The 21875-nt window shown below is 39.0% G+C and overlaps 1 protein-coding gene across 1 annotated transcript; it reads left to right on the top strand.

Annotated features, from left to right (window-relative positions):
* Window positions 1-4130: 4130 nt before the first annotated feature.
* LOC118735391 (FK506-binding protein 59-like) lies at window positions 4131-21543 on the top strand. The gene is made up of 5 exons (XM_036465110.1): window positions 4131-4409; window positions 4465-4607; window positions 6368-6488; window positions 6999-7137; window positions 21368-21543. Exons 1-5 carry the CDS (start codon window positions 4217-4219, stop codon window positions 21513-21515), a joined length of 744 nt encoding a protein of 247 aa, XP_036321003.1. The 5' UTR covers window positions 4131-4216; the 3' UTR covers window positions 21516-21543.
* Window positions 21544-21875: the final 332 nt, after the last annotated feature.

Genomic DNA, 21875 nt, shown 5'->3' with positions numbered 1-21875 from the left:
ATCTCGCAGAACAACGAAAATGGCTATAAATTTATGTAGTTATATAGATGATTAGATAATATTCGGTAAAAATTTCGCTTGCAGTAATTTCTACGTGGTAAGTGCTTCTCTATTAATTGGTTTCATAGGAATTTGGATACCTTCCCCATTGAAGTAGTAAAGAAAATTCGCTAAAGTGCCTTTTTCGGTTAAGTGCACAAGTTTTTCGTGCAAAGAAGGATGTGCTGCTAAGCAAAATATACTGTACTTAGCTGTGCCTGCACTTAGCTGTGACATCACTAACTTTGTGAAATTTGGCGGTGTCATTGCTTAAAGCAATTATTTTTATAAAAACGAAGAAATTATTTTCCATAGAGAAAATAGGAACAAATGCAGTTTGGCTCCAAATCTTAAATTAGAAGTCAAAATATTGGGATCGATAGAGATGATTGAGCTGAGTATAACGGTATACTTCTTTTTTTAGGGAAACAACAACAACGACAATTATCAAAGTTTAAATTTCAAAATAAGCTATTTTTGAAATCAAGATTTCCTAAAAACAAATAGATTGTATATTGTATAGTTCTTACAAAAATTGAATTAATGTAAAATAATTATATAAAAACAACTTTTGCAGAGAACACCTTTTACAGAGAACACCTTTCTGCGTAGGCGGCCTTCGGCCGCACTAAGGGATAACCCTCACAAAGTAGAATTCTCTTTCTGTGTTGCGAACAAAACGCACTGAACACCTTTTGCAGAGAACACACCTTTCTGCGTAGGCGGCCTTCGGCCGCACTTAGGGATTATAATCCTCACAAAGTAGAATTCTCTTTCTGTGTTGCGAAGAAAAGGCACTGACCACCTTTTGCAGAAAAAACCTTTCTGCATAACCCTCACAAAGTAGAATTCTTTTTCTGTGTTGCGAAGAGAAGGCACTGAACACCTTTTTGCGAAGGCGACGTCGGCCGCACTTAGGGTTTGTAAGCTTTTTTTATAATTATTTTATATTAATTAAATTTTTGTAAGAATTATACAACACATATATAAATTACGCATACCAAATTAAAGGGAATCAAATTTCCAATTTTCACAATCCATCCATTGGTTTTTAAGAAATCTTGATTTCAAAAATAGCTTGTTTTGAACTTTAACTTTTGATAATTATTGTTGTTGTTGTTGCCTATATTTTATTTTCTAATTTGAGATTTGGAGCCCAACTGCATTTATCATGAAACAAAAAAGAAAGTAGTTTCAATAAACAACTTTTGACGGATAATAAAATTTTTTGAAGTTTCATAAACTGTGAGTATTGTCAACGGCCTTCACTTTGATAATATTAAAACAATAAATCGGAGTATTTTCTTTCCCATATTTATATCAATGTAATAACATTTCAAATCAAAAACCATTATCAGTGCTTGGTACTTTTTTTTTACTTACGAGGTTCGCACCTTTTTTTAATCAAAATATTTAAAATGTACACTGTTAAAGGAGATTTCATCGCAATTGTTGTTTTCATTTTGTAATAAAAACCACGCGCGCATTATTCGGTTATTTTTTTGTTTTCTTATTTTGAATGCAATCTTGCGATTTAAAAATCGAATTCTAAAGAATGTTCTTCCCAAATAAATCCTTTTTATATTTTGGTTCAAATTTACTTTTAAACTTCTCATAAGATTTTGCAAAAAATTAGCCTTTGTGATTAGCGCTCATCATTAAATTTCACAAATTTTTAATTTATGCAAAACACCTGAACAGACCGCCCTGACAAACAACTAACAGATCGTCGTTTAAAGCACAAAACCGTGTATCAACAAAATGCACAACTGAGTATGTGAGGTTCATAGTTGCCAACTTGGTGCTTTAAGCACTAGATTTAGTGTTTTTTGAAAATTAAAACGCCAAAAAAAATTATTTAGTGCCTAGTGCTGTTTTTAGTGCTTTTTTCTGAACTAAAATTACTTCGAGATAGTTAAAACCTGAAATAATTTCAAATATTTAAGGCTGTGGCAGCACTGAATTTACAAGAATCTACAAATTTAAATGGACTAAAATACAACCATGATTGATAAAAAGCTGAAGATGCAAACCCACCTTGTTAAATTCTATTCGCGTTGAAAATGCCAGTACGCAAGTAAGTTAAGTATTTCTTTTTTTCTTTTCTAATTATTTGTACAAATTTTGGTTTTTTACCACCTGAGTAAAACACATCGTTTCTTGGTGCTGAATCCAAATCTGGCCTCACAATTGCTCTAGCACTAGAATTTTGAGATATCCTAACCTCAAAGTGCCAAAAACACGGTTTTTTTTAGCGATATTTGAGGTTATATAATGAAAACATCAAATAATAGGCTGATTTCTAATTAGAGCATCATTTTCGTTTGATGCGATTCGATTTTTCTTTCTCGAGATATACGAGATATATATTAAAAAAAATTTGGGCTGCGATTTCCTATAATGGACCATTTCCTATATCACCCAAAGTATTACGAATTTTTTAATGAAATTCGCAGGGGGTGTTGAGGAGGTGCTCATTGACCGATATCATCAACATTTTGTGTACAAATGCTAATAGTTTTTAAGTTATTCGTTGTTAAAATTTCCCCACTGCTTCACAATTATTTTTTTATAAACACTGCACTAATCACTTTTCTTTTTATTAATACACCATCTTTTCTTCATAAACAAATGGATGCACATCTTTTTTCACTAAATATTTAGCCATTAATGCTTATAAAGTGTTCTTAAAATATTTTTCTATTCTCAAAGAATAGTAAACACACAATTGTTCAGCTATGGCCGCCATGAATGAGGTGCCATATCGTTGAAAATGTTAATAGTTCTTTTTAGCCAAAAATACTTTGTGATGCATTACGGGATTGAAGGCTAAAAGGAAAATATTAATTTTACGGTCTTATTTATGCACATATATTTAATTAATTTTCGCCTGCGGGGCTTTTTTCTAAAAAATCCAATACTTCCATGTATCTTGAAAATTTTTAATAAAAAATCGCGTGATTTTTTATTACAAATTTTCGCCTACGGCGCATTTTTCTAAAAAATCCAATACTTCCATATATCCTGAAAATTTTCACCTGCGGTCCTTTTTTTTATTAATTCTTCCATATATAGTGAAAATATCCAATAAAAAAGCTATATCATATATGTACATGTCCACTTTATTATTTACGTTTTCGTTGATTCCCTTTTCAGTACTTTTTTTTACACATTTTTTGTGATGTGTGGCAGCACCGCAATTTCAGTTCACTCGATGTACAAAGGAAAATGTGAGGTTAAATTGCACTTTTTTTACAACTTTAACAACGAACTACTTAAAAACTATAAGCCTCCGGAGGGGGGGGTTTTCAGATTTAGAATCACAAAAAGCCGCTCTAAACCCCCTCATTTTTTTTTTTCAAAGCCTGGTCCATTATTGGAAAATTTTCCCAAAATTTGGTGCTTTTAATGTGGTAAAACGCTTTTTTCCCAAGTTTTTGGTGCTTTTTGAAAATCAAAAGATGGCAACACTGTTGAGGTTGCATAAATTATTTTGTAGAGAGTAAAAATACTGATATTTCAAAATGCTTCTCTTTTTTTACAAAGAAATCGCATTTCAGGACAATTGGATAAGGCTTGAGCCAAGAGCTTATGTGAGCAAATCCAATTTTTGGCAAAAAATGTCAGTTACGCGGTTTTGCAGAACGACGATACGCGGTTTTGTACTTTAAGCGACGATATGTAAGTATACACTTTCTTCATGCTTTCTGAAACCTAGTCGTCAACCCCATTTTCGAAATCATGTAGCTGGCATAATTTTCTAATTCATCATAGTCCACATCTTTGAATGTACTGATAAAATCTTCTGCTTAAAACAAAAATATTTCTTCTAGTGATCAGGTAGCATAAATTTGATGAAACTTCATAACTTTATTAAAAGTCAAATGGTTAACAACAACATCGAATGTCATTAAATGAAACTACCTTCTTTTTTGAATCATGGCATTTATGCCAAAAAATATGGCCGACAAGATATGACACTTGCTCAAATCGATTCGATACAAGTACTCTTCTTTCGATACCAAGTGGGTATCGAAACAACGATTCTAGTAGAAAAAGTTGTTGGTGTCGAAACAAAAGTATCGAGTACATACTCGTATTTACTTGTATCGGAACATTCCTAATAACATTTGTTATCCGATTAATAGCGGTTGATAGCTCGGAAAAAAGAGATAAAATGTCGGAAAATAAGAAAATTGATCTATCTGGTGATGGTGGTGTGCTGAAAGAAATAATTAAGGATGGACAAGGCGACGAGCATCCGTTGAATGGTTGTAAGGTTTCCTTACACTATACGGGAAGATTAGTCGATGGAACCGTGTTTGATTCGAGCGTGGAACGTGAACCGTTTGAGTTTGATTTGGGAAAAGGTTAAATTCTAGAAGTTTCTTAATAAATTAAAATGAATTATTATTCATTCCGCAGGACATGTCATCAAGGCCTTTGATATGGGCGTGGCTACAATGAAATTAAATGAGAAATGCTTTCTCACATGTGCTCCTGAATATGCTTACGGTGTAGCTGGAAGCCCACCTAGTATTCCTCCCAACTCAACACTAATATTTGAGGTACATACATGTCAACGTTTCCTTTGTTCGAGGCTGGTACAAAAAATGCAGAGAACGTGGCACCGTCCCGTTTTCCAGCTTGAAAAACCAAAGACCAAAGTGGCATGTTTTACTTTCACCTCCGACTGCAGTGCTCCTCAGACGAGCCTCTTTAAAATAGGGAAAAAATCGTTTTTGTTTACAAAATGCCACAAATATTTAAAGTACACCAAACCTTTTGCTGGGACCAGAAATAACCACCATTGGTCCAACTCTGGCTACGCTAGTTACAGTATTTGGGAACAAATGCAGTTGGGCTCCAAATCTCAAAAAACAAAAAAAAATATTGGGATCGATAGAGATGATTGAGCTGAGTATAACGGTATACTTCTTTTTTTGGGCAAACAACAACAACAACAAAAATTATAAAAGGTGAAAGTTCAAAATAAGCAATTTTTGAAATCAAGATTTCTTAAAAACGGATGGATGTATCTTGAAAATTTTGATCTCATTTAATAGGAAATTTGATTCCTTTTAATTTGGTTTACGTACTTTATATATATGTTGTATAGTTCTTACAAAAATTGAATTAATGTAAAATAATTATAAAAAAAAAACACCTTTTGCAGAGAACACCTTTCTGCGTAGGCGGCCTTCGGCCGCACTTAGGGATTATAACCCTCACAACGTAGCATTCTCTTTCTGTGTTGCGAAGAAAAGGCACTGAACACCTTTTGCAGAGAACACCTTTCTGCGTAGGCGGCCTGCGGCCGCACTTAGGGATTATAACCCTCACAACGTAGAATTCTCTTTCTGTGTTGCGAAGAAAAGGAACTGAACACCTTTTGCAGAGAACACCTTTCTGCGTAGGCGGCCTGCGGCCGCACTTAGGGATTATAACCCTCACAACGTAGAATTCTCTTTCTGTGTTGCGAAGAAAAGGCACTGAACACCTTTTGCAGAGAACACCTTTCTGCGTAGGCGGCGTCGGCCGAACTTAGGGTTTGTAAGCTTTTTTTTATAATTCTTTTACATTAATTCAACTTTTGTAAGAACTATACAACATATATATAAAGTACGTATAGCAAATTAAAGGGAACCAAATTTGCTATTAAATGAGATCAAAATTTTTAAAATCCATTCATTCGTTTTTGAGAAATCTTGGTTTCAAAAATTGCTTATTTTGAAATTTAGCCTTTGATATTTCTGGTGTTTGTTGTTTGCCCAAAAAAAGTACACCGTTATACTCAGCTCAATCATCTCTATCGATTCCAATATTTTTTTTTTTAATTTGAGATTTGGAGCCCAACTGCATTTATGCCCAGTATTTGTTATCCCTTTCTGTGTCGCCTGAGTCGAGAAGGTCTGTAACATTTTTTTTGAACATGCATATTCAAAATGCCGTGGGGGTGATATCATAAATTCGTCTTGCGTAGCCGTCTTTCGATTTTCCCCTATTTTGAAGAGGCTCGCTTGAGGAGCTCTGTAGTCGTTGCCACGACAGTCGGGTCTACGCAACCGGAACGACCCAGATTTATGTACGTATATCTGGCCAAGAACTGTCACTCCAGCATCACTCCCAAAAAACTCTGGCGAATTTTTATGATGTTACAACAATAGGAGCCCTGTAGTCTGAGGAGAAAGATACCTACTTGGTCTTTGCTCTTTCAAGCTTGTGAGGTGAGTGTGCCACGCTCCCCAAATTTTTTTGCACCACCCTCGACATAAATACTTTTCGGAAATCAGCCCGTGACTTCAAAACGCATGAAATATCATTGCAGTTGGAAATGCTTGGATGGCATGGTGAAGATGTCAGCCCTAATAAAGATGGTAGCATCGAGAGATACATTATCGAAAGTAGTGATAAAAAGCGGTCGCCTGGTGAAGGAGCTCTGGTTAAAGGTAAATAAACTTGTTTATAACAAGTTAAATATAAACATATCTTTTAAGTGCTGGCCGGTTAGTGTATATTAAAAGAAAACATTTATGGCCCTATTATGTATGGCGACTGGGGTCTAGTTGCTGGCCATGGCTACCAGTATCGTAATTTGTATTATGTATAGCGATTAGTATCAGTATATAGAAAAGCTCAGAAAACATCCGAATTTACTTTTTTAACATGAACTTTTCCAAGTAATTGGCAACTTTGCTCCAATGTGTTCAACAATTTATGTGAACTAATAACAAAATCGTCGATAGCGGGAAACTGAAAATTCCGCTACTAGACTCAGTAGCCGACAGTCAGTAGCCAGTAGCCATACGTGATGCTAATTTTAGTATAAGGTTGCCCATCGACACCATACACAATAGGGTCACTAGACTCAGTACGATATTATTGGTAGTCAATTGCAACGCAAAAAACTTGCATTTAAAAATTATGGATGACTATAAGTTAATTTATTTCCATTACAGTTCACCTAACTGGCAAGTATAATGGAAATACTTTTGAAGATCGCGATGTGGAGTTTGATTACGGCGAAGGATGTGATTGTGAGGTTATCGAAGGTGTTGAAATTGCACTCGAAAAAATGACGGTGGGCGAAACATCAAGGTAAGCTGACACCCCTATGCTGTAATCCGTCGTAGTTTCGATTTTGCTACAAATCGTAAAATTGGTATGCTGAAACCCGCGTTGTCGTATCGTAATTTCGAAATTCGTAGGCCATCATCGAAATTCGTAATGTGGGTATGCCTGGAGCTAAAGAGGATGTGGTGGAATTATGGGAAAGCGTTCCAAGAATTAAAGCGGCACAATATCTAGTGGAATGGAGGCCCTTAAAAGGAGGGAGCTTACATTTTATCATTTAAGCTAAATGGATCAGAACAATCTCCTAGCAATCTCTTTTGTATCTTAATGCAACTGTTACTAACTAACTAATTTATTTATAATTTCACTATGCATTTGCGATTATATTTATTTTGATTTGTTTCTGTCAAAGCAGCTGATTCAGAACTTCGAATTTCACTATTTTAGTTGGCAACGCCGTTGATAGTTACGATCGGATTACAGCATACCAATTTTCGAATTTTCGGAAAGGAGCTACGAATTCGTAACTACGAACTTTCGGATTACAGCGTACGGGTGTGATTCCAAAAACTTGAATACCAAGTAATTTTTAGCAAAAAAAATCGCCTTAAAGAAAATATATATATATCCATATATTTCATGATTCATTGATCGGATCTAAACCAAATTAGTATGGGACCACCTCTGAGACACTACCTTTCCGTTGCAAAAAGAATTATCGAATTATCGGTTGACGTGGTGTAAAGTTATGCGGTTACATGCATAAAAAAAAAAAATATTCCCACGAACTGATAACCTCCTCCTTTTTTGGAAGTCGGTTAAAAAAACTCAATGTAAACCAAATTTCCCGAAATCTTAACGAAATATTTAGGAGAATCTTATTTCTTTAACGATTTTTTACGAATCTTCAAAGAAAATAATATGAAGTGGTTGACACGAATTCGTAAAGAAATTTCTGTACGCTAAATGAAGAAAATTCTGAAAAAATTCTGCTGGAAAATCTTCACATAGCAGCATTACTCTCATTGCTTTACCGATTTTCTTCCGAAATTTCTGAAAAGAATCTAAGTGTGTACAGTTTATCTCATTTTAGAAAATTCGGCAAAAAATCGGATATCTACGAATTCTTTAAAATTTCTCTACAATTCAGAATACTCTGAAAAATGGTTTGCAGAGTATACATGTATGTACATACATATGAACAAAGCTTGAGTTTTTTTGTATTGTAAATACAGTGACCCAAATCGTTGGTGATACTGCAAAACGGTCTATGTCTATTAGTACTCTTAACACTTACAGTATCGGTCATATCTATAGTACGCCATTTCAAAGTGATATTGTGTACCACTTATGTTTATTTATTTATTTTTAAGAATTTTCAATTAAAATATAGTTCTTTCTCTAACAAAACCCATATAAACCCAAGTTTAACAATTTGTAGAAAACTACAAAAAAATTTAACAAAATTTCACCTAAGTTTCAACCTTTTTTTTGGGAAGTGTTAGAATTTTTCTGTATACACATTTTTATAGCCCAATTTTAGTCTGATAATGTGCAAGTTTCAAGTGGATAAAGGTTACCGTTGATTTTTTAGAATTTTTTCGCCAAAGGTGTTGCGGTTTTCTTCCATATACAAATAAATTGAGTTTATTCATTATATCGTCGCTCCCAACGAAGAGTAGCACATCTCAAATTACCGTGGAAGACTAGCACGTTTCACTATTCGCGTCGAAGACTAGCACATTTCATTATTCGCGTCAAAAAGTAGCACATTTCAGATTTTTGCGTCGAAGACTAGCACATTTCATTATTCGCGTCGAAAAGTAGCACATTTCAGATTTTTGCGTGGAAGAGTAGCACATTTCAGATTTTTGCGTGGAAGACTAGCACATTTCACTATTCATGTGGAAGAGTAGCACATTTCAGAATTTTGCGTGGAAGAGTAGCACATTTCAGATTTTTGCGTGGAAGAGTAGCACATTTCAGATTCTCTCGTAGAAGAGTAGCGAATTCATATAAAGTGGTACTAGCAGCCGTACAAAAAGCAAACATACATGTACGTTATAATTATTTCTCCTCGACTAAGCTGAGAGTTTAATGTTGTGTATTGAGCGTTTCGGTATTTTATTACAAATAGAATAAACGTTTTTTTTCCTCCTACTTGTTTTGACGCATATTCGCGTCTTCCTCAGGGAATCTATTTATAAATACGAGAAACATATATGCACATTAGGGTGGTCCAAAAATGCATGTGAAAAAGTAAAGTCGGAATTTTTATGCTCTCACCCCTAGGATTGTTCTATACAGAAAAAATATACCCCTATTTTTTATTTTGAAAACAAAAAATATTTATAGGTCGCTCAAAGCGCCCAAAGTTTTCCATGTATTTTATATGGGGAAAAAAACTTTTGGTAGAAATGGTTTGGAATTAAAAAAAAAACTAATATTTTTCTATCAGAAAACTCTTCATCTGCAGGATTCCCAATAATAATACCCAATTGTTTATTTAACCATTTTTTCATCGCAACTATAATTTGCAGGTCCGCCAAAAACCTACAAAAACCCCGTTAGTAAAAAAAATACATGGAAAACTTTGAGCGCTTTGACCGTCCTCTAAATATTTTTTGATTTTAAAATAAAAAAATATGGGTACACTTTTTTCTATATAGAACAATCCTAGGGGGTTAGAGCATTACAATTCCGACTTTACTGTTTTGGACCACCTAATGTAAATGCAGTCATATCAAGAGCACCTCATTTCAAAGTGATATTGTTTTCCACTTATGTTCATTTATTTATTTTTAAGAATTTTCATTAAAATAAAGTTCATTCTCCGAAGAAGTCCATATAAATCCAAATTTGTAGAAAACTAAAAAAATCTAAAAATGTTCATCCAAATGTCAAAATTATTTTCTCAGAATTTTTTGTGTATATAGATTTAAAGCCCTTTCAATTTTATTGCAATAATGAGCAAGTTTCAAGTGGCTAAAAATTTCCGTTGTTGCGGTTTTCTTCCATATAAAAATAAATTTTGTTTATTCGTTATATGGTAGCGAATGCGACAAAAAGAATCAAAGGTTTTAAGGCTCTTTAAGGCACCATTATCATGGTATAATAATAACAACGTGTTGTCAGTAACTTAACCTCACTTTTTCGGCAGGTCTATTCCGGACACGCATTTTAAAGTATTAGAAAAGATACTAACTATTTACTACTTTTAATCCGTTTGTGCATACTATTTCAAATTAAATGTAGAAAAATGTATAATCACAGGCTTATAAGCCTGAATATATGCTTGTATCGTCAGCTCCACACAGCTTGGACATATATTGTAACTTATAAAAAAGTAAAAGCCGTAAAATAAAGCAATTTCGTATAAGACTAAATAATTTTTGAAATAGATTAAAACACATAAATATCGATAATATAAGCGAAATCATAATTTAACCAAACTGCCGCTCTATTCTAGTGTATTAGTAGTCCATTTGGCTCGATATTATGACAATGCAGCAAAAGATATTTAATATAAAAAAATCGCCTTTCATACGATTTTTGTGTACGTCTTTTTCCATTGATCACTACGATATCTTTTATATTTTATATTTTGAGGACACAAATTATACAAACCCAGCAATTTTAAATATTAACATCGTTCTGAAAACACCAAGTTCTTTAAAAATCGCGATAAAACCAAATACTAAAATGGAGTATTTTAGATACCATTTCCCAACGAATAGTAGTATAAAAATTAAGATCGGCAGCACTGAAAATAAGCATGCCGATCTTGTCAAAATTACAAGAAACACGTCGCTACTGACAACACCTTGTTATTATTCCACCATGCACATTATCACACTAAAATTGAATCGGCTATAAAGCTTCATACTCAAAAAAATTGTAACACTTCTGAGTATTAAATTTGAAATTTGAATGAAAATTAGTTGATTGTTTTTAGATTTCTACAAAATTTTAAGCGTGGGTTTACATGGTTTTTTTAAATGAACTTTATTTTATTTGAAATTGAACATTTTGAAAACAAAATTTCAATGGTTAACCATAAAACAATATGAATTGCTTAAAGCTTAAAGGGGAAAAATGCCTTTAAAAAAATAAAAGTGGATGATCTCCAGCAAATGATCACTAAACGCTATATACCGTCTGAATTTCATGAATTTTATAATGGAATTATAGAAATATAAAATAAGCTCTTGAATTTCCAATATAAATTATGCTTTTATGATTTAGTTTAAACCCTAATTGTGCTACTCTTCCACGCAAATACTCTTCTGCGCAAAAATCTGAAATGTGCTACTTTTCCACGCAAAATTCTGAAATGTGCTACTCTTCCACGCGATAGTGAAATGTGCTAGTCTTCCACGCGAAAATCTGAAATGTGCTACTTTTCGACGCGAATAATGAAATGTGCTAGTTGTTGTTGTTGTAGCGGCTACAACAACCCCGCCCAGATCGGTTGGTATCTCAGTCGTTGTCGTCAAGTTCCACTAACGGCAACCCTAGGAAGCGTGCAGCTTCTGCGGGGTTTGCCCATAAGGACAAGGTCGTTAGGGATGTCGGGTTTGCCGGGCATGCGAAGAGATGTTTCGAGTCATGTGGGGTCTCTCCGCATGCCGGACATTCATTAGGCACATCCTCATTCAGCCTACTCAGGTAGGAGTTTAACCTGCTGCAGTAGCCGGAGCGAAGTTGTGCAAGTGTGGTGCGCGTCTCCCGAGGCAGATGAAGCTCCGTCTCGTCAATGTCCGGAGGTGGTGTGCCTAGAACGGCATTCACAGGTCTAGAGTCTACATAACTCGAGACTGAGTCCCTGTGAATGCCGTTCAAGGCCTGTCTGTAGGCTGTCGGGTCCAGAGGTTGCTTAATGAACCTCTGGACTTCGTCCGTTAGTTCATATAGATGCCTCCTGACGTGCCTAGGCGAGGGCTCCTCTGCAAGCAGCTGTCTGCACGGGTGGCCACTTCTGTGGGTCCCGATCAGGAACTGCTTGCAGAGCATTATATTGTGCTCCTTTACCGGGAGCATTTGCGCCTCGCCGTGCAGGTGGTGTTCAGGCGTCATCAGGAGGCATCCCGTCGCTGTCCTCAGTGCGGTGTTTTGTGCGGTCTGTAGCTTCGTCCACTGCGTCCTACTAGTCCCAGGCGACCACACTGGCGCTGCGTAGTTCAAAACCGGCCGGCCTATTGCCTTGTATGTTGCCAGCAACGTTTCTTTGTCTTTGCCCCAAGTACTGCCGGCTAGCGACTTGAGGACCTTGTTGCGGCTCTGTACTTTATTGACAATAGCGGTTGAGTGCGCAGAGAAGGAGAGCAGGCTGTCGAAAGTTACTCCGAGTATTTTGGGGTTATTCACCGTCGGAATTGGTGTGTCATCGACGTGAATCCCCAGCGGTAGCCTGACCTCCTTCGTCCAGGTTGTGAACAGGGTCGCGGAGGATTTCGTAGGGGAGAGGGCTAGACACTTTGCAGTGAAGAAGCGAGAAAGTTCGGAGAGATAGCCGTTTACTTTCGAACACAGGACATCAATTCCATTCCCAGTCGCCATAATCGAGCAATCGTCGGCATAGGAGACAATCGAGACTCCCTCTGGTGGTTGAGGGAGCTTTGAAATATAAAAGTTAAACAGTAGCGGGGAAAGGACACCACCCTGAGGAACCCCCTGTTTTATTTTTCGCTGCTTACTCGTTTTGTCTCTGAACATTACCGACGAATGTCGACCACTTAGATAATTTGCCGACCACCGTTTGAGCCTCTGTGGGAGAGAGGAGGCCTCTATATCTTCTAGTAGCGTGGAATGGCAGACGGTGTCAAACGCCTTTGACAAGTCCAACGCTACTAGAATCGTTCTCTCACAGGGACGGTTACGGTTAAGGCCACGAGTTATCTGAGTGTTTGTGGCGTTAAGTGCTGTTGTTGTGCTGTGCACTTTACGGAAACCATGCTGATGCTTCGCTGGGGTCAGGTGATTTGTGAAGTACGGGAGTAGCAAGGCCTCGAGTGTCTTCGCTACCGGGGAAAGGAGTGTAATCGGACGATACGAATCTCCTTTGTTTGCAGGTTTCCCCGGTTTGAGCAGTGGGACCACTCTCCCCACCTTCCAGATGTCTGGGATGATGAGAGTGGCCATTGACAAATTGAGGACCTCCGTTAGGTACGCTACCCCCGCAGGACCCAAATTTTTCAGCATCAGCATGCATATACCGTCGGGACCCATGGCTTTGGAGGCTTTCGCCTTCCCGATGGCCACCTGAACTTCACCGCAAGTGAAAGCAAGGGGGGCACAATTTGTTGGCAGTTTGTGCAGCCTTCTGGTCACTCGACGCTTGGCTTTGTCCACCGGAGGATGCAGTATGAACTGCCGGCTAAAATAGCTCGCGCATCGCTCCGGGTCCGACGAAGCATGGTCGCCGAAGGAAATTTCGACTCTGTCGTCGTGCTTCGTCGGATTAGACAATGACCTCACGGTTGACCAAAGCTTGCTCACACCAGAGGTGAAGTTGCAGGTCTTCAGATGCTCCTCCCACTTCTTCCGCTTATGTACGTTTACAAGTTGCCGAATCTCCGCGTTGAGATCCCTGATACGGGGATCTCCGGGATCGGCCTGACGAAGGCTATCACGCTCATTTGCTAAAACAGCCGCTTCGGCAGGGAAGTTTGGACGTGGGTCCGATATGCACCCTGCCGGTATGAAGCGGGCTGCAGCAGCAGTGATAGCCCTGCGGAACTTACGTTCACCGAGGTGGACGTCGGTTGGTGTGGGGAGCGATGTGAAGGTGTTTTCAGTAAACTCCGCGTAACCTTTCCAGTCAGCTTTAGAAAAGTTGACATAGGTCCGGTGTTTGGCGGAGGCAAAGTCGGTTGGTTTGTCAATCGAGATGACTATGGGTAGATGGTCTGATGCTAGAGTCAGCATAGGTCGCCACGTTATGCTGTTTATCAGACCAGCGCTGACTATTGTGATGTCTGGCGAGCTACTGCAGTTACCCATAATCCTGGTGGGTGCGTCGTCGTTCATTGTGCAGAATGTCGAATCGTCTATCTGCTCAGCCAAGTCTGTTCCCCTACGATCGTTTGACAGGCTTGAGTGCCAAAGATCGTGGTGCGCATTGAAGTCACCTACTACCATACGGTTTTCACCTCTGAGGAGCGCACCTATATCAGGGTGATATCCTGCCGGGCAGCAGGTGACAGGGGGTATGTATATATTAAATATTTCGAGCTCGACACCGCCTGACCGGATAGCAATGCCCTGACATTCTAGGGTGGTATCCCTGTGGTCGATGTCTGCTTCGATAAGACGATACTGCACGGTGTGGTGCGTGATGAACGCTAAGCCACCACCATTATCTCGCTCGCGATCTCGACGGTGCACGTTGTACCCGGCACAATTCAACAAAGTTGAATTGCTGTGCAACTTCGTCTCTTGGACCGCAGCTATTAATATACCATGCCGACACATAAAGGCGGTTATCTCCTCAATCTTGCTCTGTAGCCCGTTACAGTTGAATTGTAGGAGCCTCATGTGGTTCGGGAGACGTGTTGTGATGCGGGGTGTGAGTGAGGTGTATGTTCTTGCCGCCGTTGGCTGTGTGCGCTGCTGGGGTGATTGCCTCCCTGTGGTGGTAGTGGGGGGCGTCGCAATTGATGTCAGCGAGCGAGCAGCGCAACACGGGCCCTCGAAATTCCCCGTCCAATCTCGCGTGGTGCGCAGACCTGAACATGCCCTAAAGTGGCACCAGCCAAGGCAGGTGTTGCACTTGACTGATGTCACATTACGGAATATTCTGGCTAGTCTTCCATGCTAATAGTGAAATGTGCTAGTCTTCCACGCGAATAGTGAAATGTGCTACTCTTCGTAGGGACCGACGATATGGAAGCCAATGCGACAAAAAAAATTCTAAAAAATTAACGGTAATTCGTAGCCACTTGAAATTTGAATTATCAAACTAAAATTGCAGGGGCTAAAAAACTGTGTACTTAAAAAAATTCTAACACTTCCGAGAAAAAAGTTTGAAATTTAAGTGAAATTTTGTTGGACTTTTTTGTAGGTTTCTACGAATTGAATGGCGTGCTATAGATATGACCGATACTGTATATGGTCTCTTAATTGTACCGGAATGCATCTGCAAATCGTTACATCCTAATAAACGAATGACGCAACTGTCTGCCTTTGGCTGATGAAGACGAACGATTGCCAGAAGCGATCAGATACAGATAACAGATGAATTAAGCACCAGAGGTAATAAGTGACACAGAACGTTTTGCAGTATCTCTTCTTCTTCTTTATTGGCGCTGTAACCGCCTAAGCGATTTTGGCCGAATCCAAAACAGCTCGCCAGTCATTTCTCTTCTGTGCTAACTGACGCCAAGTGAAGCCAAGTCCTTCTCAACCTGCTCTTTCCTCTGTTACCAGTATCGCGGCCCGCGTTGAATATTTTCAGAGCAGTAGCGTTTCTGTCCATTCGAACGACATGGCCAAGCCAGCGGAGCCGCTGAATTTTAATTCGCTGCACTATGTCTATATCGTTGTAAAGCTAATACAGCTCATCGTTAAATCGTCTGCGATATTCGCCATCACCAACGCGTACAGGTCCGTAAATCTTTCGCAGAATCTTTCTCTCGAAAACTCCAAGAGCCGCCTCATCAGATGCTTTCATTGTCCATGCCTCCTCGCCATACACCAGCACAGGCATGGTGAGTGACTTATAGAGTGTGATCTTTGTACGACGAGAGAGGACTTTACTTCTCAATTGCCTACTCAGCCCAAAGTAGCACTTGTTGGCAAGAGTGATTCTCCGTTGGATTTCAAGGCTGACATTATTATTGGTGAAAATGCTGGTTCCCAAATAAACGAAGTCGTCTACTTTTTCAAACTTGTAACTGTCAACAGTGACGTGGGTGCCAAGACGCGTATGCTCTGACTGTTTGTCTGATGACAGAAGATATTTCGTTTTGTCCTCGTTCACCACCAGACCCATTCGCTTTGCTTCTCTATCCAATCCCGAGATGCCAGAACAGACGTAGCGCTTGCTTTTACCGATAATATCGATGTCGTCGGCATACGCCAGCAATTATACGCTCTTGTAAAGTATTGTGCCTGAGCGGTTCAGTTCTGAGGCTCTTATTATCTTCTCCAACATCAGATTAAAGAAATCACACGAAAGGGAGTCCCCTTGTCTGAAACCTCGTTTTGTATCAAACGGCTCGGAGAGGTCCTTCCCTATTCTGACGGAGCTGGTGGTATTGCTCAACGTCATTTTACACAGCCGTATTAGTTTCGCGGGGATACCAAATTCAGACATCGCGGCATAAAGGCAACTTCTCTTCGTGCTGTCGAAAGCGGCTTTGAAATCGACAAATAGATGGTGTGTGTCGATCCTATTCTCGCGGGTTTTTTCCAAGATTTGGTGTATTGTGAATACCTGATCTATGGTGGATTTTCCAGGCCTAAAGCCACACTGATAAGGTCCAATCAGCTCGTTGACGGTGGGCTTCAGTCTTTCGCACAATACGCTCGATAAGACCTTGTAACCTATGCTTAGAAGGCTAATTCCGCGGTAGTTGGCGCGTATGGCGGGGTCGCCTTTCTTGTGGATTGGGCAGAGCACACTTAAATTCCAGTCGTCGGGCATGCGTTCATCTGACCATATTCTGCATACTAGGTGATGCATGCACCTCATCAGCTCCTCGCCGCCGTACTTGAATAGCTCGGCTGACAGGCCGTCAGCTCCAGCAGCTTTGTTGTTTTTCAGCCGCGTAATCGCTATTCGTACCTCGTCATAGTCAGGCGGTGGGACAGCTACTCCATCATCATCGACTGGGGACTTGGGTTCGTCTCCTTCACTACTTTCAGCGCTGCTGCCATTCAGTAGGTTGTAAAAGTGGTCCCTCCACAATTTAAGTATATTCTGGACATCGGTCACTAGGTCGCCATTGTTGTTCTTACAGGAGTTCGCCCCGGTCTTGAAACCTTCCGTAAGTCGCCTAACCCTCTGGTAGAATTTTCGGGCGTTCTTCCTGTCGGCCAGCATCTCAAGCTCTTCGCACTCACGTATTTCGGACTCTCTCTTCTTATTGCGGCAAATACGTCTCGCTTCCTTCTTCAGTTCCCTATAACGGTCCCACATGGCTCGCGTTGTGCCCGATCGCAGCATGGCCCTATAGGCGGCATCTTTTTTCTCTGCGGCTTCTTGGCATTCCTCATCGTACCAGTTGTTCTTTCGGGCTCGCTGAAATCCAACTACTTCTTCGGCGGCGGTACTTAATGATCGGGAAATGTGGTTCCACTGCTCGCGTACGTCGGATTGTTGCAGAGTGCTTTCAGAGAGCTGGTGTGTTGAGTCGAGTGGCGAATAAATTGACCGTCTGTTGTGATTGCAGCTTTTCGACGTTAAGCTTTCCTTAAATTTTTTGCTGCACAAAGGCGGGTGCGTATCTTGGCCCTCGGAGTGTACGTACGTCTAAATCGCTTGAAGCATGCCTTCCGTCTATCACAACATGATCGATTTGGTTTCTCGTTTTTCGATCTGGAGACAGCCATGTAGCTTGGTGGATGTTCTTATGCTGGAACCTAGTACTACATATTACCATGTTTCGGGCGAAGTCGATCAGCCTCAGTCCGTTATAGGACGTTTCATCGTGGAGGCTGAATTTTCCGACAGTGGCGCCAAAGATCCCTTCCTTGCCCACCTTGGCATTAAAATCGCCAAGCACGATTTTGACATCGTGTCGGGGGCAGCGCTCAAATGTACATTTCCAGCGCTCATAGACAATATCCTTGGACGCCTTATCCTTCACTTCCGTCGGGGCATGGGCGCAGATGAGCGAGATGTTGAAGAATCTAGCTTTGATGTGGATTGTGGCTAGACGTTCGTCCAACGGGGTGAACGCCAGTACTCGGTGACGGGGTCTCACTCCTACCTCGAATCCAACACCGAATTTGCGCTCCTTTACGTGGCAACTGTAGTATACGTCGCAAGGCTTCACGCTTACTTTTCCTAGCCCCGTCCATCGCATTTCTTGGATGGCGGTGATGTCAGCCTTTGTCTTCCCGAGGACATCAACCAGCCGGGCAGAGGCACCGTCCCCATTAAGGGTCCGGATATTCCAGGTGCATACCCTTAAATAATAGCGGTTTATACGTTTGTCGTGGTCGTCATCAGAAAAAGGGGGTCTCATCCGAGGCTTTTTAGATTTTTTCTCACTTTAGCTCGCTCCCAAACGGGTGTTTGGTTGCTACCCAGAAGATAAGTGGATATAAATATCCGGACGTTGTGAGCTGCAATTTGAACCGTACGCACAAGAATCGCTTCTGGCCACTCCCAGGTGAATGGCAGTCAAAAGTTTTCCACTTCTGCGCACGGAACCATCCTCCAACGAAATATAAACTGGGACGCGACATTTTAGCAAGTTCCAATAATTTGTTTGGTTTACTTAATGCTTATTATTTTATTTTAAACTTGCTGAAATTTTTATACATATATGTAATACTTCTATATTGATAGTAACGTATCTTCACAAAATATTTGTATTACCAACTAAATGTTGGGAGTGTCTATTTACACGCGCCACGGTAAAAATTACCGTAGATCCATGGTAAAAATTACGCCGAAAGAAGTTCTGTCCCACTTCTCTGGCAACACAGAAAGGAGAATTCTGAGTAGTAAGGGTTATAATCGCTAAGTGCGGCCGAAGGCTGCCTACGCAGAAGTTCTGCCCCACTTCTCCGGCAACACATAATCCACGTAATTTTACAGTAGATCTACGGTAATTTTTACCGTGGATCTACGGTAAAAGTTACCGTGGCGCGTGTGTGTAGACACTGCCTTAAATGTTTGCTTGTGTTAGTATAAATGTATATTTGTGAACGGCTACAAACAAACAACTGTCAAGTCACTCCAGGAGCGGTTTAATTAAAAAACACAAATAAATAAACAACCAAAAATTTTTCCCTGAAAGTGATTTGGTGCAAGCTTTGTGGCAACCGGCGGATTTGAATAAGCAGCAAGAGATGTAAAAGTTACACGTAAGGCGCTCACCGTAATCACTCTTAAAAGATATACCTACTGTTAGGTTGCGTGCCTTCCTTTCCAGCGCCTTAGCCGAGATGTAGCTTCCGCCCGTTTTCCCGATACGGCTGGCTCATTTTAAAATTTTGTTTAATTTTTTTCCTGTAAAATTAAACTTTAGTTTTGTGGAATATTGACGGTTACTGCACCGGTCCTGATTTTTTATTGTTTTCAAACGTCATTCTGGATATATTGGCTGGCAAGGTTCATAGAATACAAGGTTACGACATCAGCCATGGCCGCCATCTTGATGACGTAGATGGCTAAATTTTTGGAGTCGCCAGATTCCTAAAAATTTATCTTATAAAAATACACTATTTTACTCAAAAATACATCAAGTTTTATTTAAAATGTGTAGCCCTGATATTTACCGTTTGACAATTTGCGTTGAAGCTTGTGCTTTTTTCTGCGTCTTTGAGTTTATTTAAATTATTAAAAATTTAAGTGCGCTATTTTTGAATGCAAAAATTACACTGAAAAGGGTAATTTAGGTTTTACCGTATGTCTAAAGATGAATTGCAATTTCGGTAGCGAAATTTTGCCAATTTTGCTCATTTTCAAGAATAACATCGCCAGCAAATTTCAATAAGCATTCGATTTACATTTCATTTGTCACTATTGTACGAATATTATTATGTTAATCCAGTTTCACGTGAAGTTATAACATTTTATGTTGTTCTAATAAGCTTTGCCACGATTTTATATCAAAAATCCCCATTTGATTAGGATTCCTAAAATATGCTATACGGCAACTATATTTTCTGCGTTTTGTGTACTCTCCTTCCCTACAATGATGGAAACTAACACATTCTCATTTATCTTACTAACACATTTGCAAATTTTGCGTTGGTTAAAAAGAGACCATTAAATAAGGCCATTAGTTGGAGGAAGACGGAAGATCACATGTACACAAATGGTTACATCAGATTTTTCACACTGCCCTTTAGAATTTGATAGAAACTTGTAGGTAGCCAGTGACAGAAATCTCTATCAGTCTTGGCACTCAAATCATTTGTCAAATGATAGTCACTGTTCTTGCAGGGTTCTTCTTAAAATATTTCAGCCAATCAGAACTCACTTCGCAACTACATCATTGGAGTACCATGTCGTAACCTTCTATTTTATGAACCTTGATTGACTGGTGGGTTTTCTCGTTCTAACATTATATATCTGCGCTCTAATGTTAGCAGATGTACTTTCAACATACTGCCAATACATGATTCAATAATACAAGGTTCGATAAACTGACAGTTATCTCTCTCGCACCGCTCCCTTAGCAGTGGCAGAGTGTTGCTTCTTTGCAAATTTACTTGGAAAGAGTGTAGCTTTGCTGTGAAATAGGAGTATAAGCTTTTGTGCAATATGTTTATTTGTATATGCATATGAAGCACATTTAACTGATGAAAACATAAATTGTTTTTAAGTTGGATGTTTACATAAATCTCATAGTAGTTTTATTTTAATTTTGATTCCTTTTGCATTTTTTATAGAGCTAAATAGCACATAAATTACGTTATTCACGTAGATGTATTAATATTTCGTTCAATATTTCGTTTAAACTGCAGATTTCCTGCAAATACATTAGAATTTACAAAGGGAATATCACTACTAGATGCCTACTTTGCGTACTTTTCTACTACCATTTTCGTAACAAGGGATTGCATTCTTCCCCTTTCTCTGTCCTTCGTAAATGCGACCTTTTGTAAGGGAGTGTCAAACCGCGGCTGCGCTAACCTTGTATTAGTTGCGTTCCCCAACTTGTCTGGGTTAAAACCTGTAAAACTGTCAAAAGACAAAAGAAGCCAGAGAACCGTGTACGGGAACGCTTTCTGGCAAATTCCTCTAAATTCTTGCAACTTGCGAGTTAGGGAACGCAAGTACTATTGAATCATGCTGCCAATATAGAAGTATTACCTATATCTGTTTATATTTGGGTCTTAAAAGGAAAATTGTTATCTTAGGGAAGTGTTGTACAATACTGAAGCAAACTTTTTTTAAATGCGTTGTAATTGAAACGTTTTAGATCTTTATATATATTGCTTCTCCGTTTCTGTTTTAAAAACCAATTTCATACTATGATAAAATATTAGCTGTTAAGTATACAAACATATATTCCATTTATAAAGTTTTTATACACAAATATAACAAAACAGAATATAATTTGTAATGCAGATTAAAAATCCATGGAAAGTATGCCTTTGGAATCAAAGGAAATGATCATTTTAACATTCCTCCAAATTCCACCGTCGAATACATAGTCAAGCTGATTGATTGTGAAAAGGTATATATGTATATACATATACATACAGTCAATCAATAAAGTTTAGGTACAGCGATTTTTTTGCAATACGGGCAACTGTTTTTTAATTATTTTTTCGCAATTTTTTTATAAAAATATGGTTAATTCTACAATAATAATTATAAGCTAGTTCGGGTCGACAGATTAGAAAGTCCATACGCAACCAATAACCATGAACTCGCAGGATAGCAAATTGAAACGAACCGAAAGTGGTAAACAAATAGCATGGAAGGATGAAACAAATTTTAATTTGTTTTGCCGAATGTCACTTTGCCGATAAAAAAAATTGGCCACCGCGCCACTCTACAGCTCCCTGCTTCCAGAGGGACAAACGTCCACTTTATTAATGCAATAACCACAGCTGAAGTGTTACACATAAAA

The sequence above is a fragment of the Rhagoletis pomonella genome, unplaced genomic scaffold (genome assembly GCF_013731165.1).
Source record: "Rhagoletis pomonella isolate Grant_MI unplaced genomic scaffold, Rhpom_1.0 Rhpom_scaffold_00003, whole genome shotgun sequence".
NCBI lineage: Eukaryota > Metazoa > Arthropoda > Insecta > Diptera > Tephritidae > Rhagoletis > Rhagoletis pomonella.
This window is presented reverse-complemented; position numbering and strand designations above follow the sequence as displayed.

Excerpts from the sequence above, each read along its gene's own strand:
- LOC118735391 (XM_036465110.1), top strand. The coding sequence starts at position 4,217 with ATGTCGGAAAATAAGAAAATTGATCTATCTGGTGATGGTGGTGTGCTG. Across the intron at positions 4,410-4,464 it reads TGAGTTTGATTTGGGAAAAG|GACATGTCATCAAGGCCTTT; the intron begins GTTAAATTCTAG and ends TTCATTCCGCAG. Across the intron at positions 4,608-6,367 it reads ACTCAACACTAATATTTGAG|TTGGAAATGCTTGGATGGCA; the intron begins GTACATACATGT and ends ATATCATTGCAG.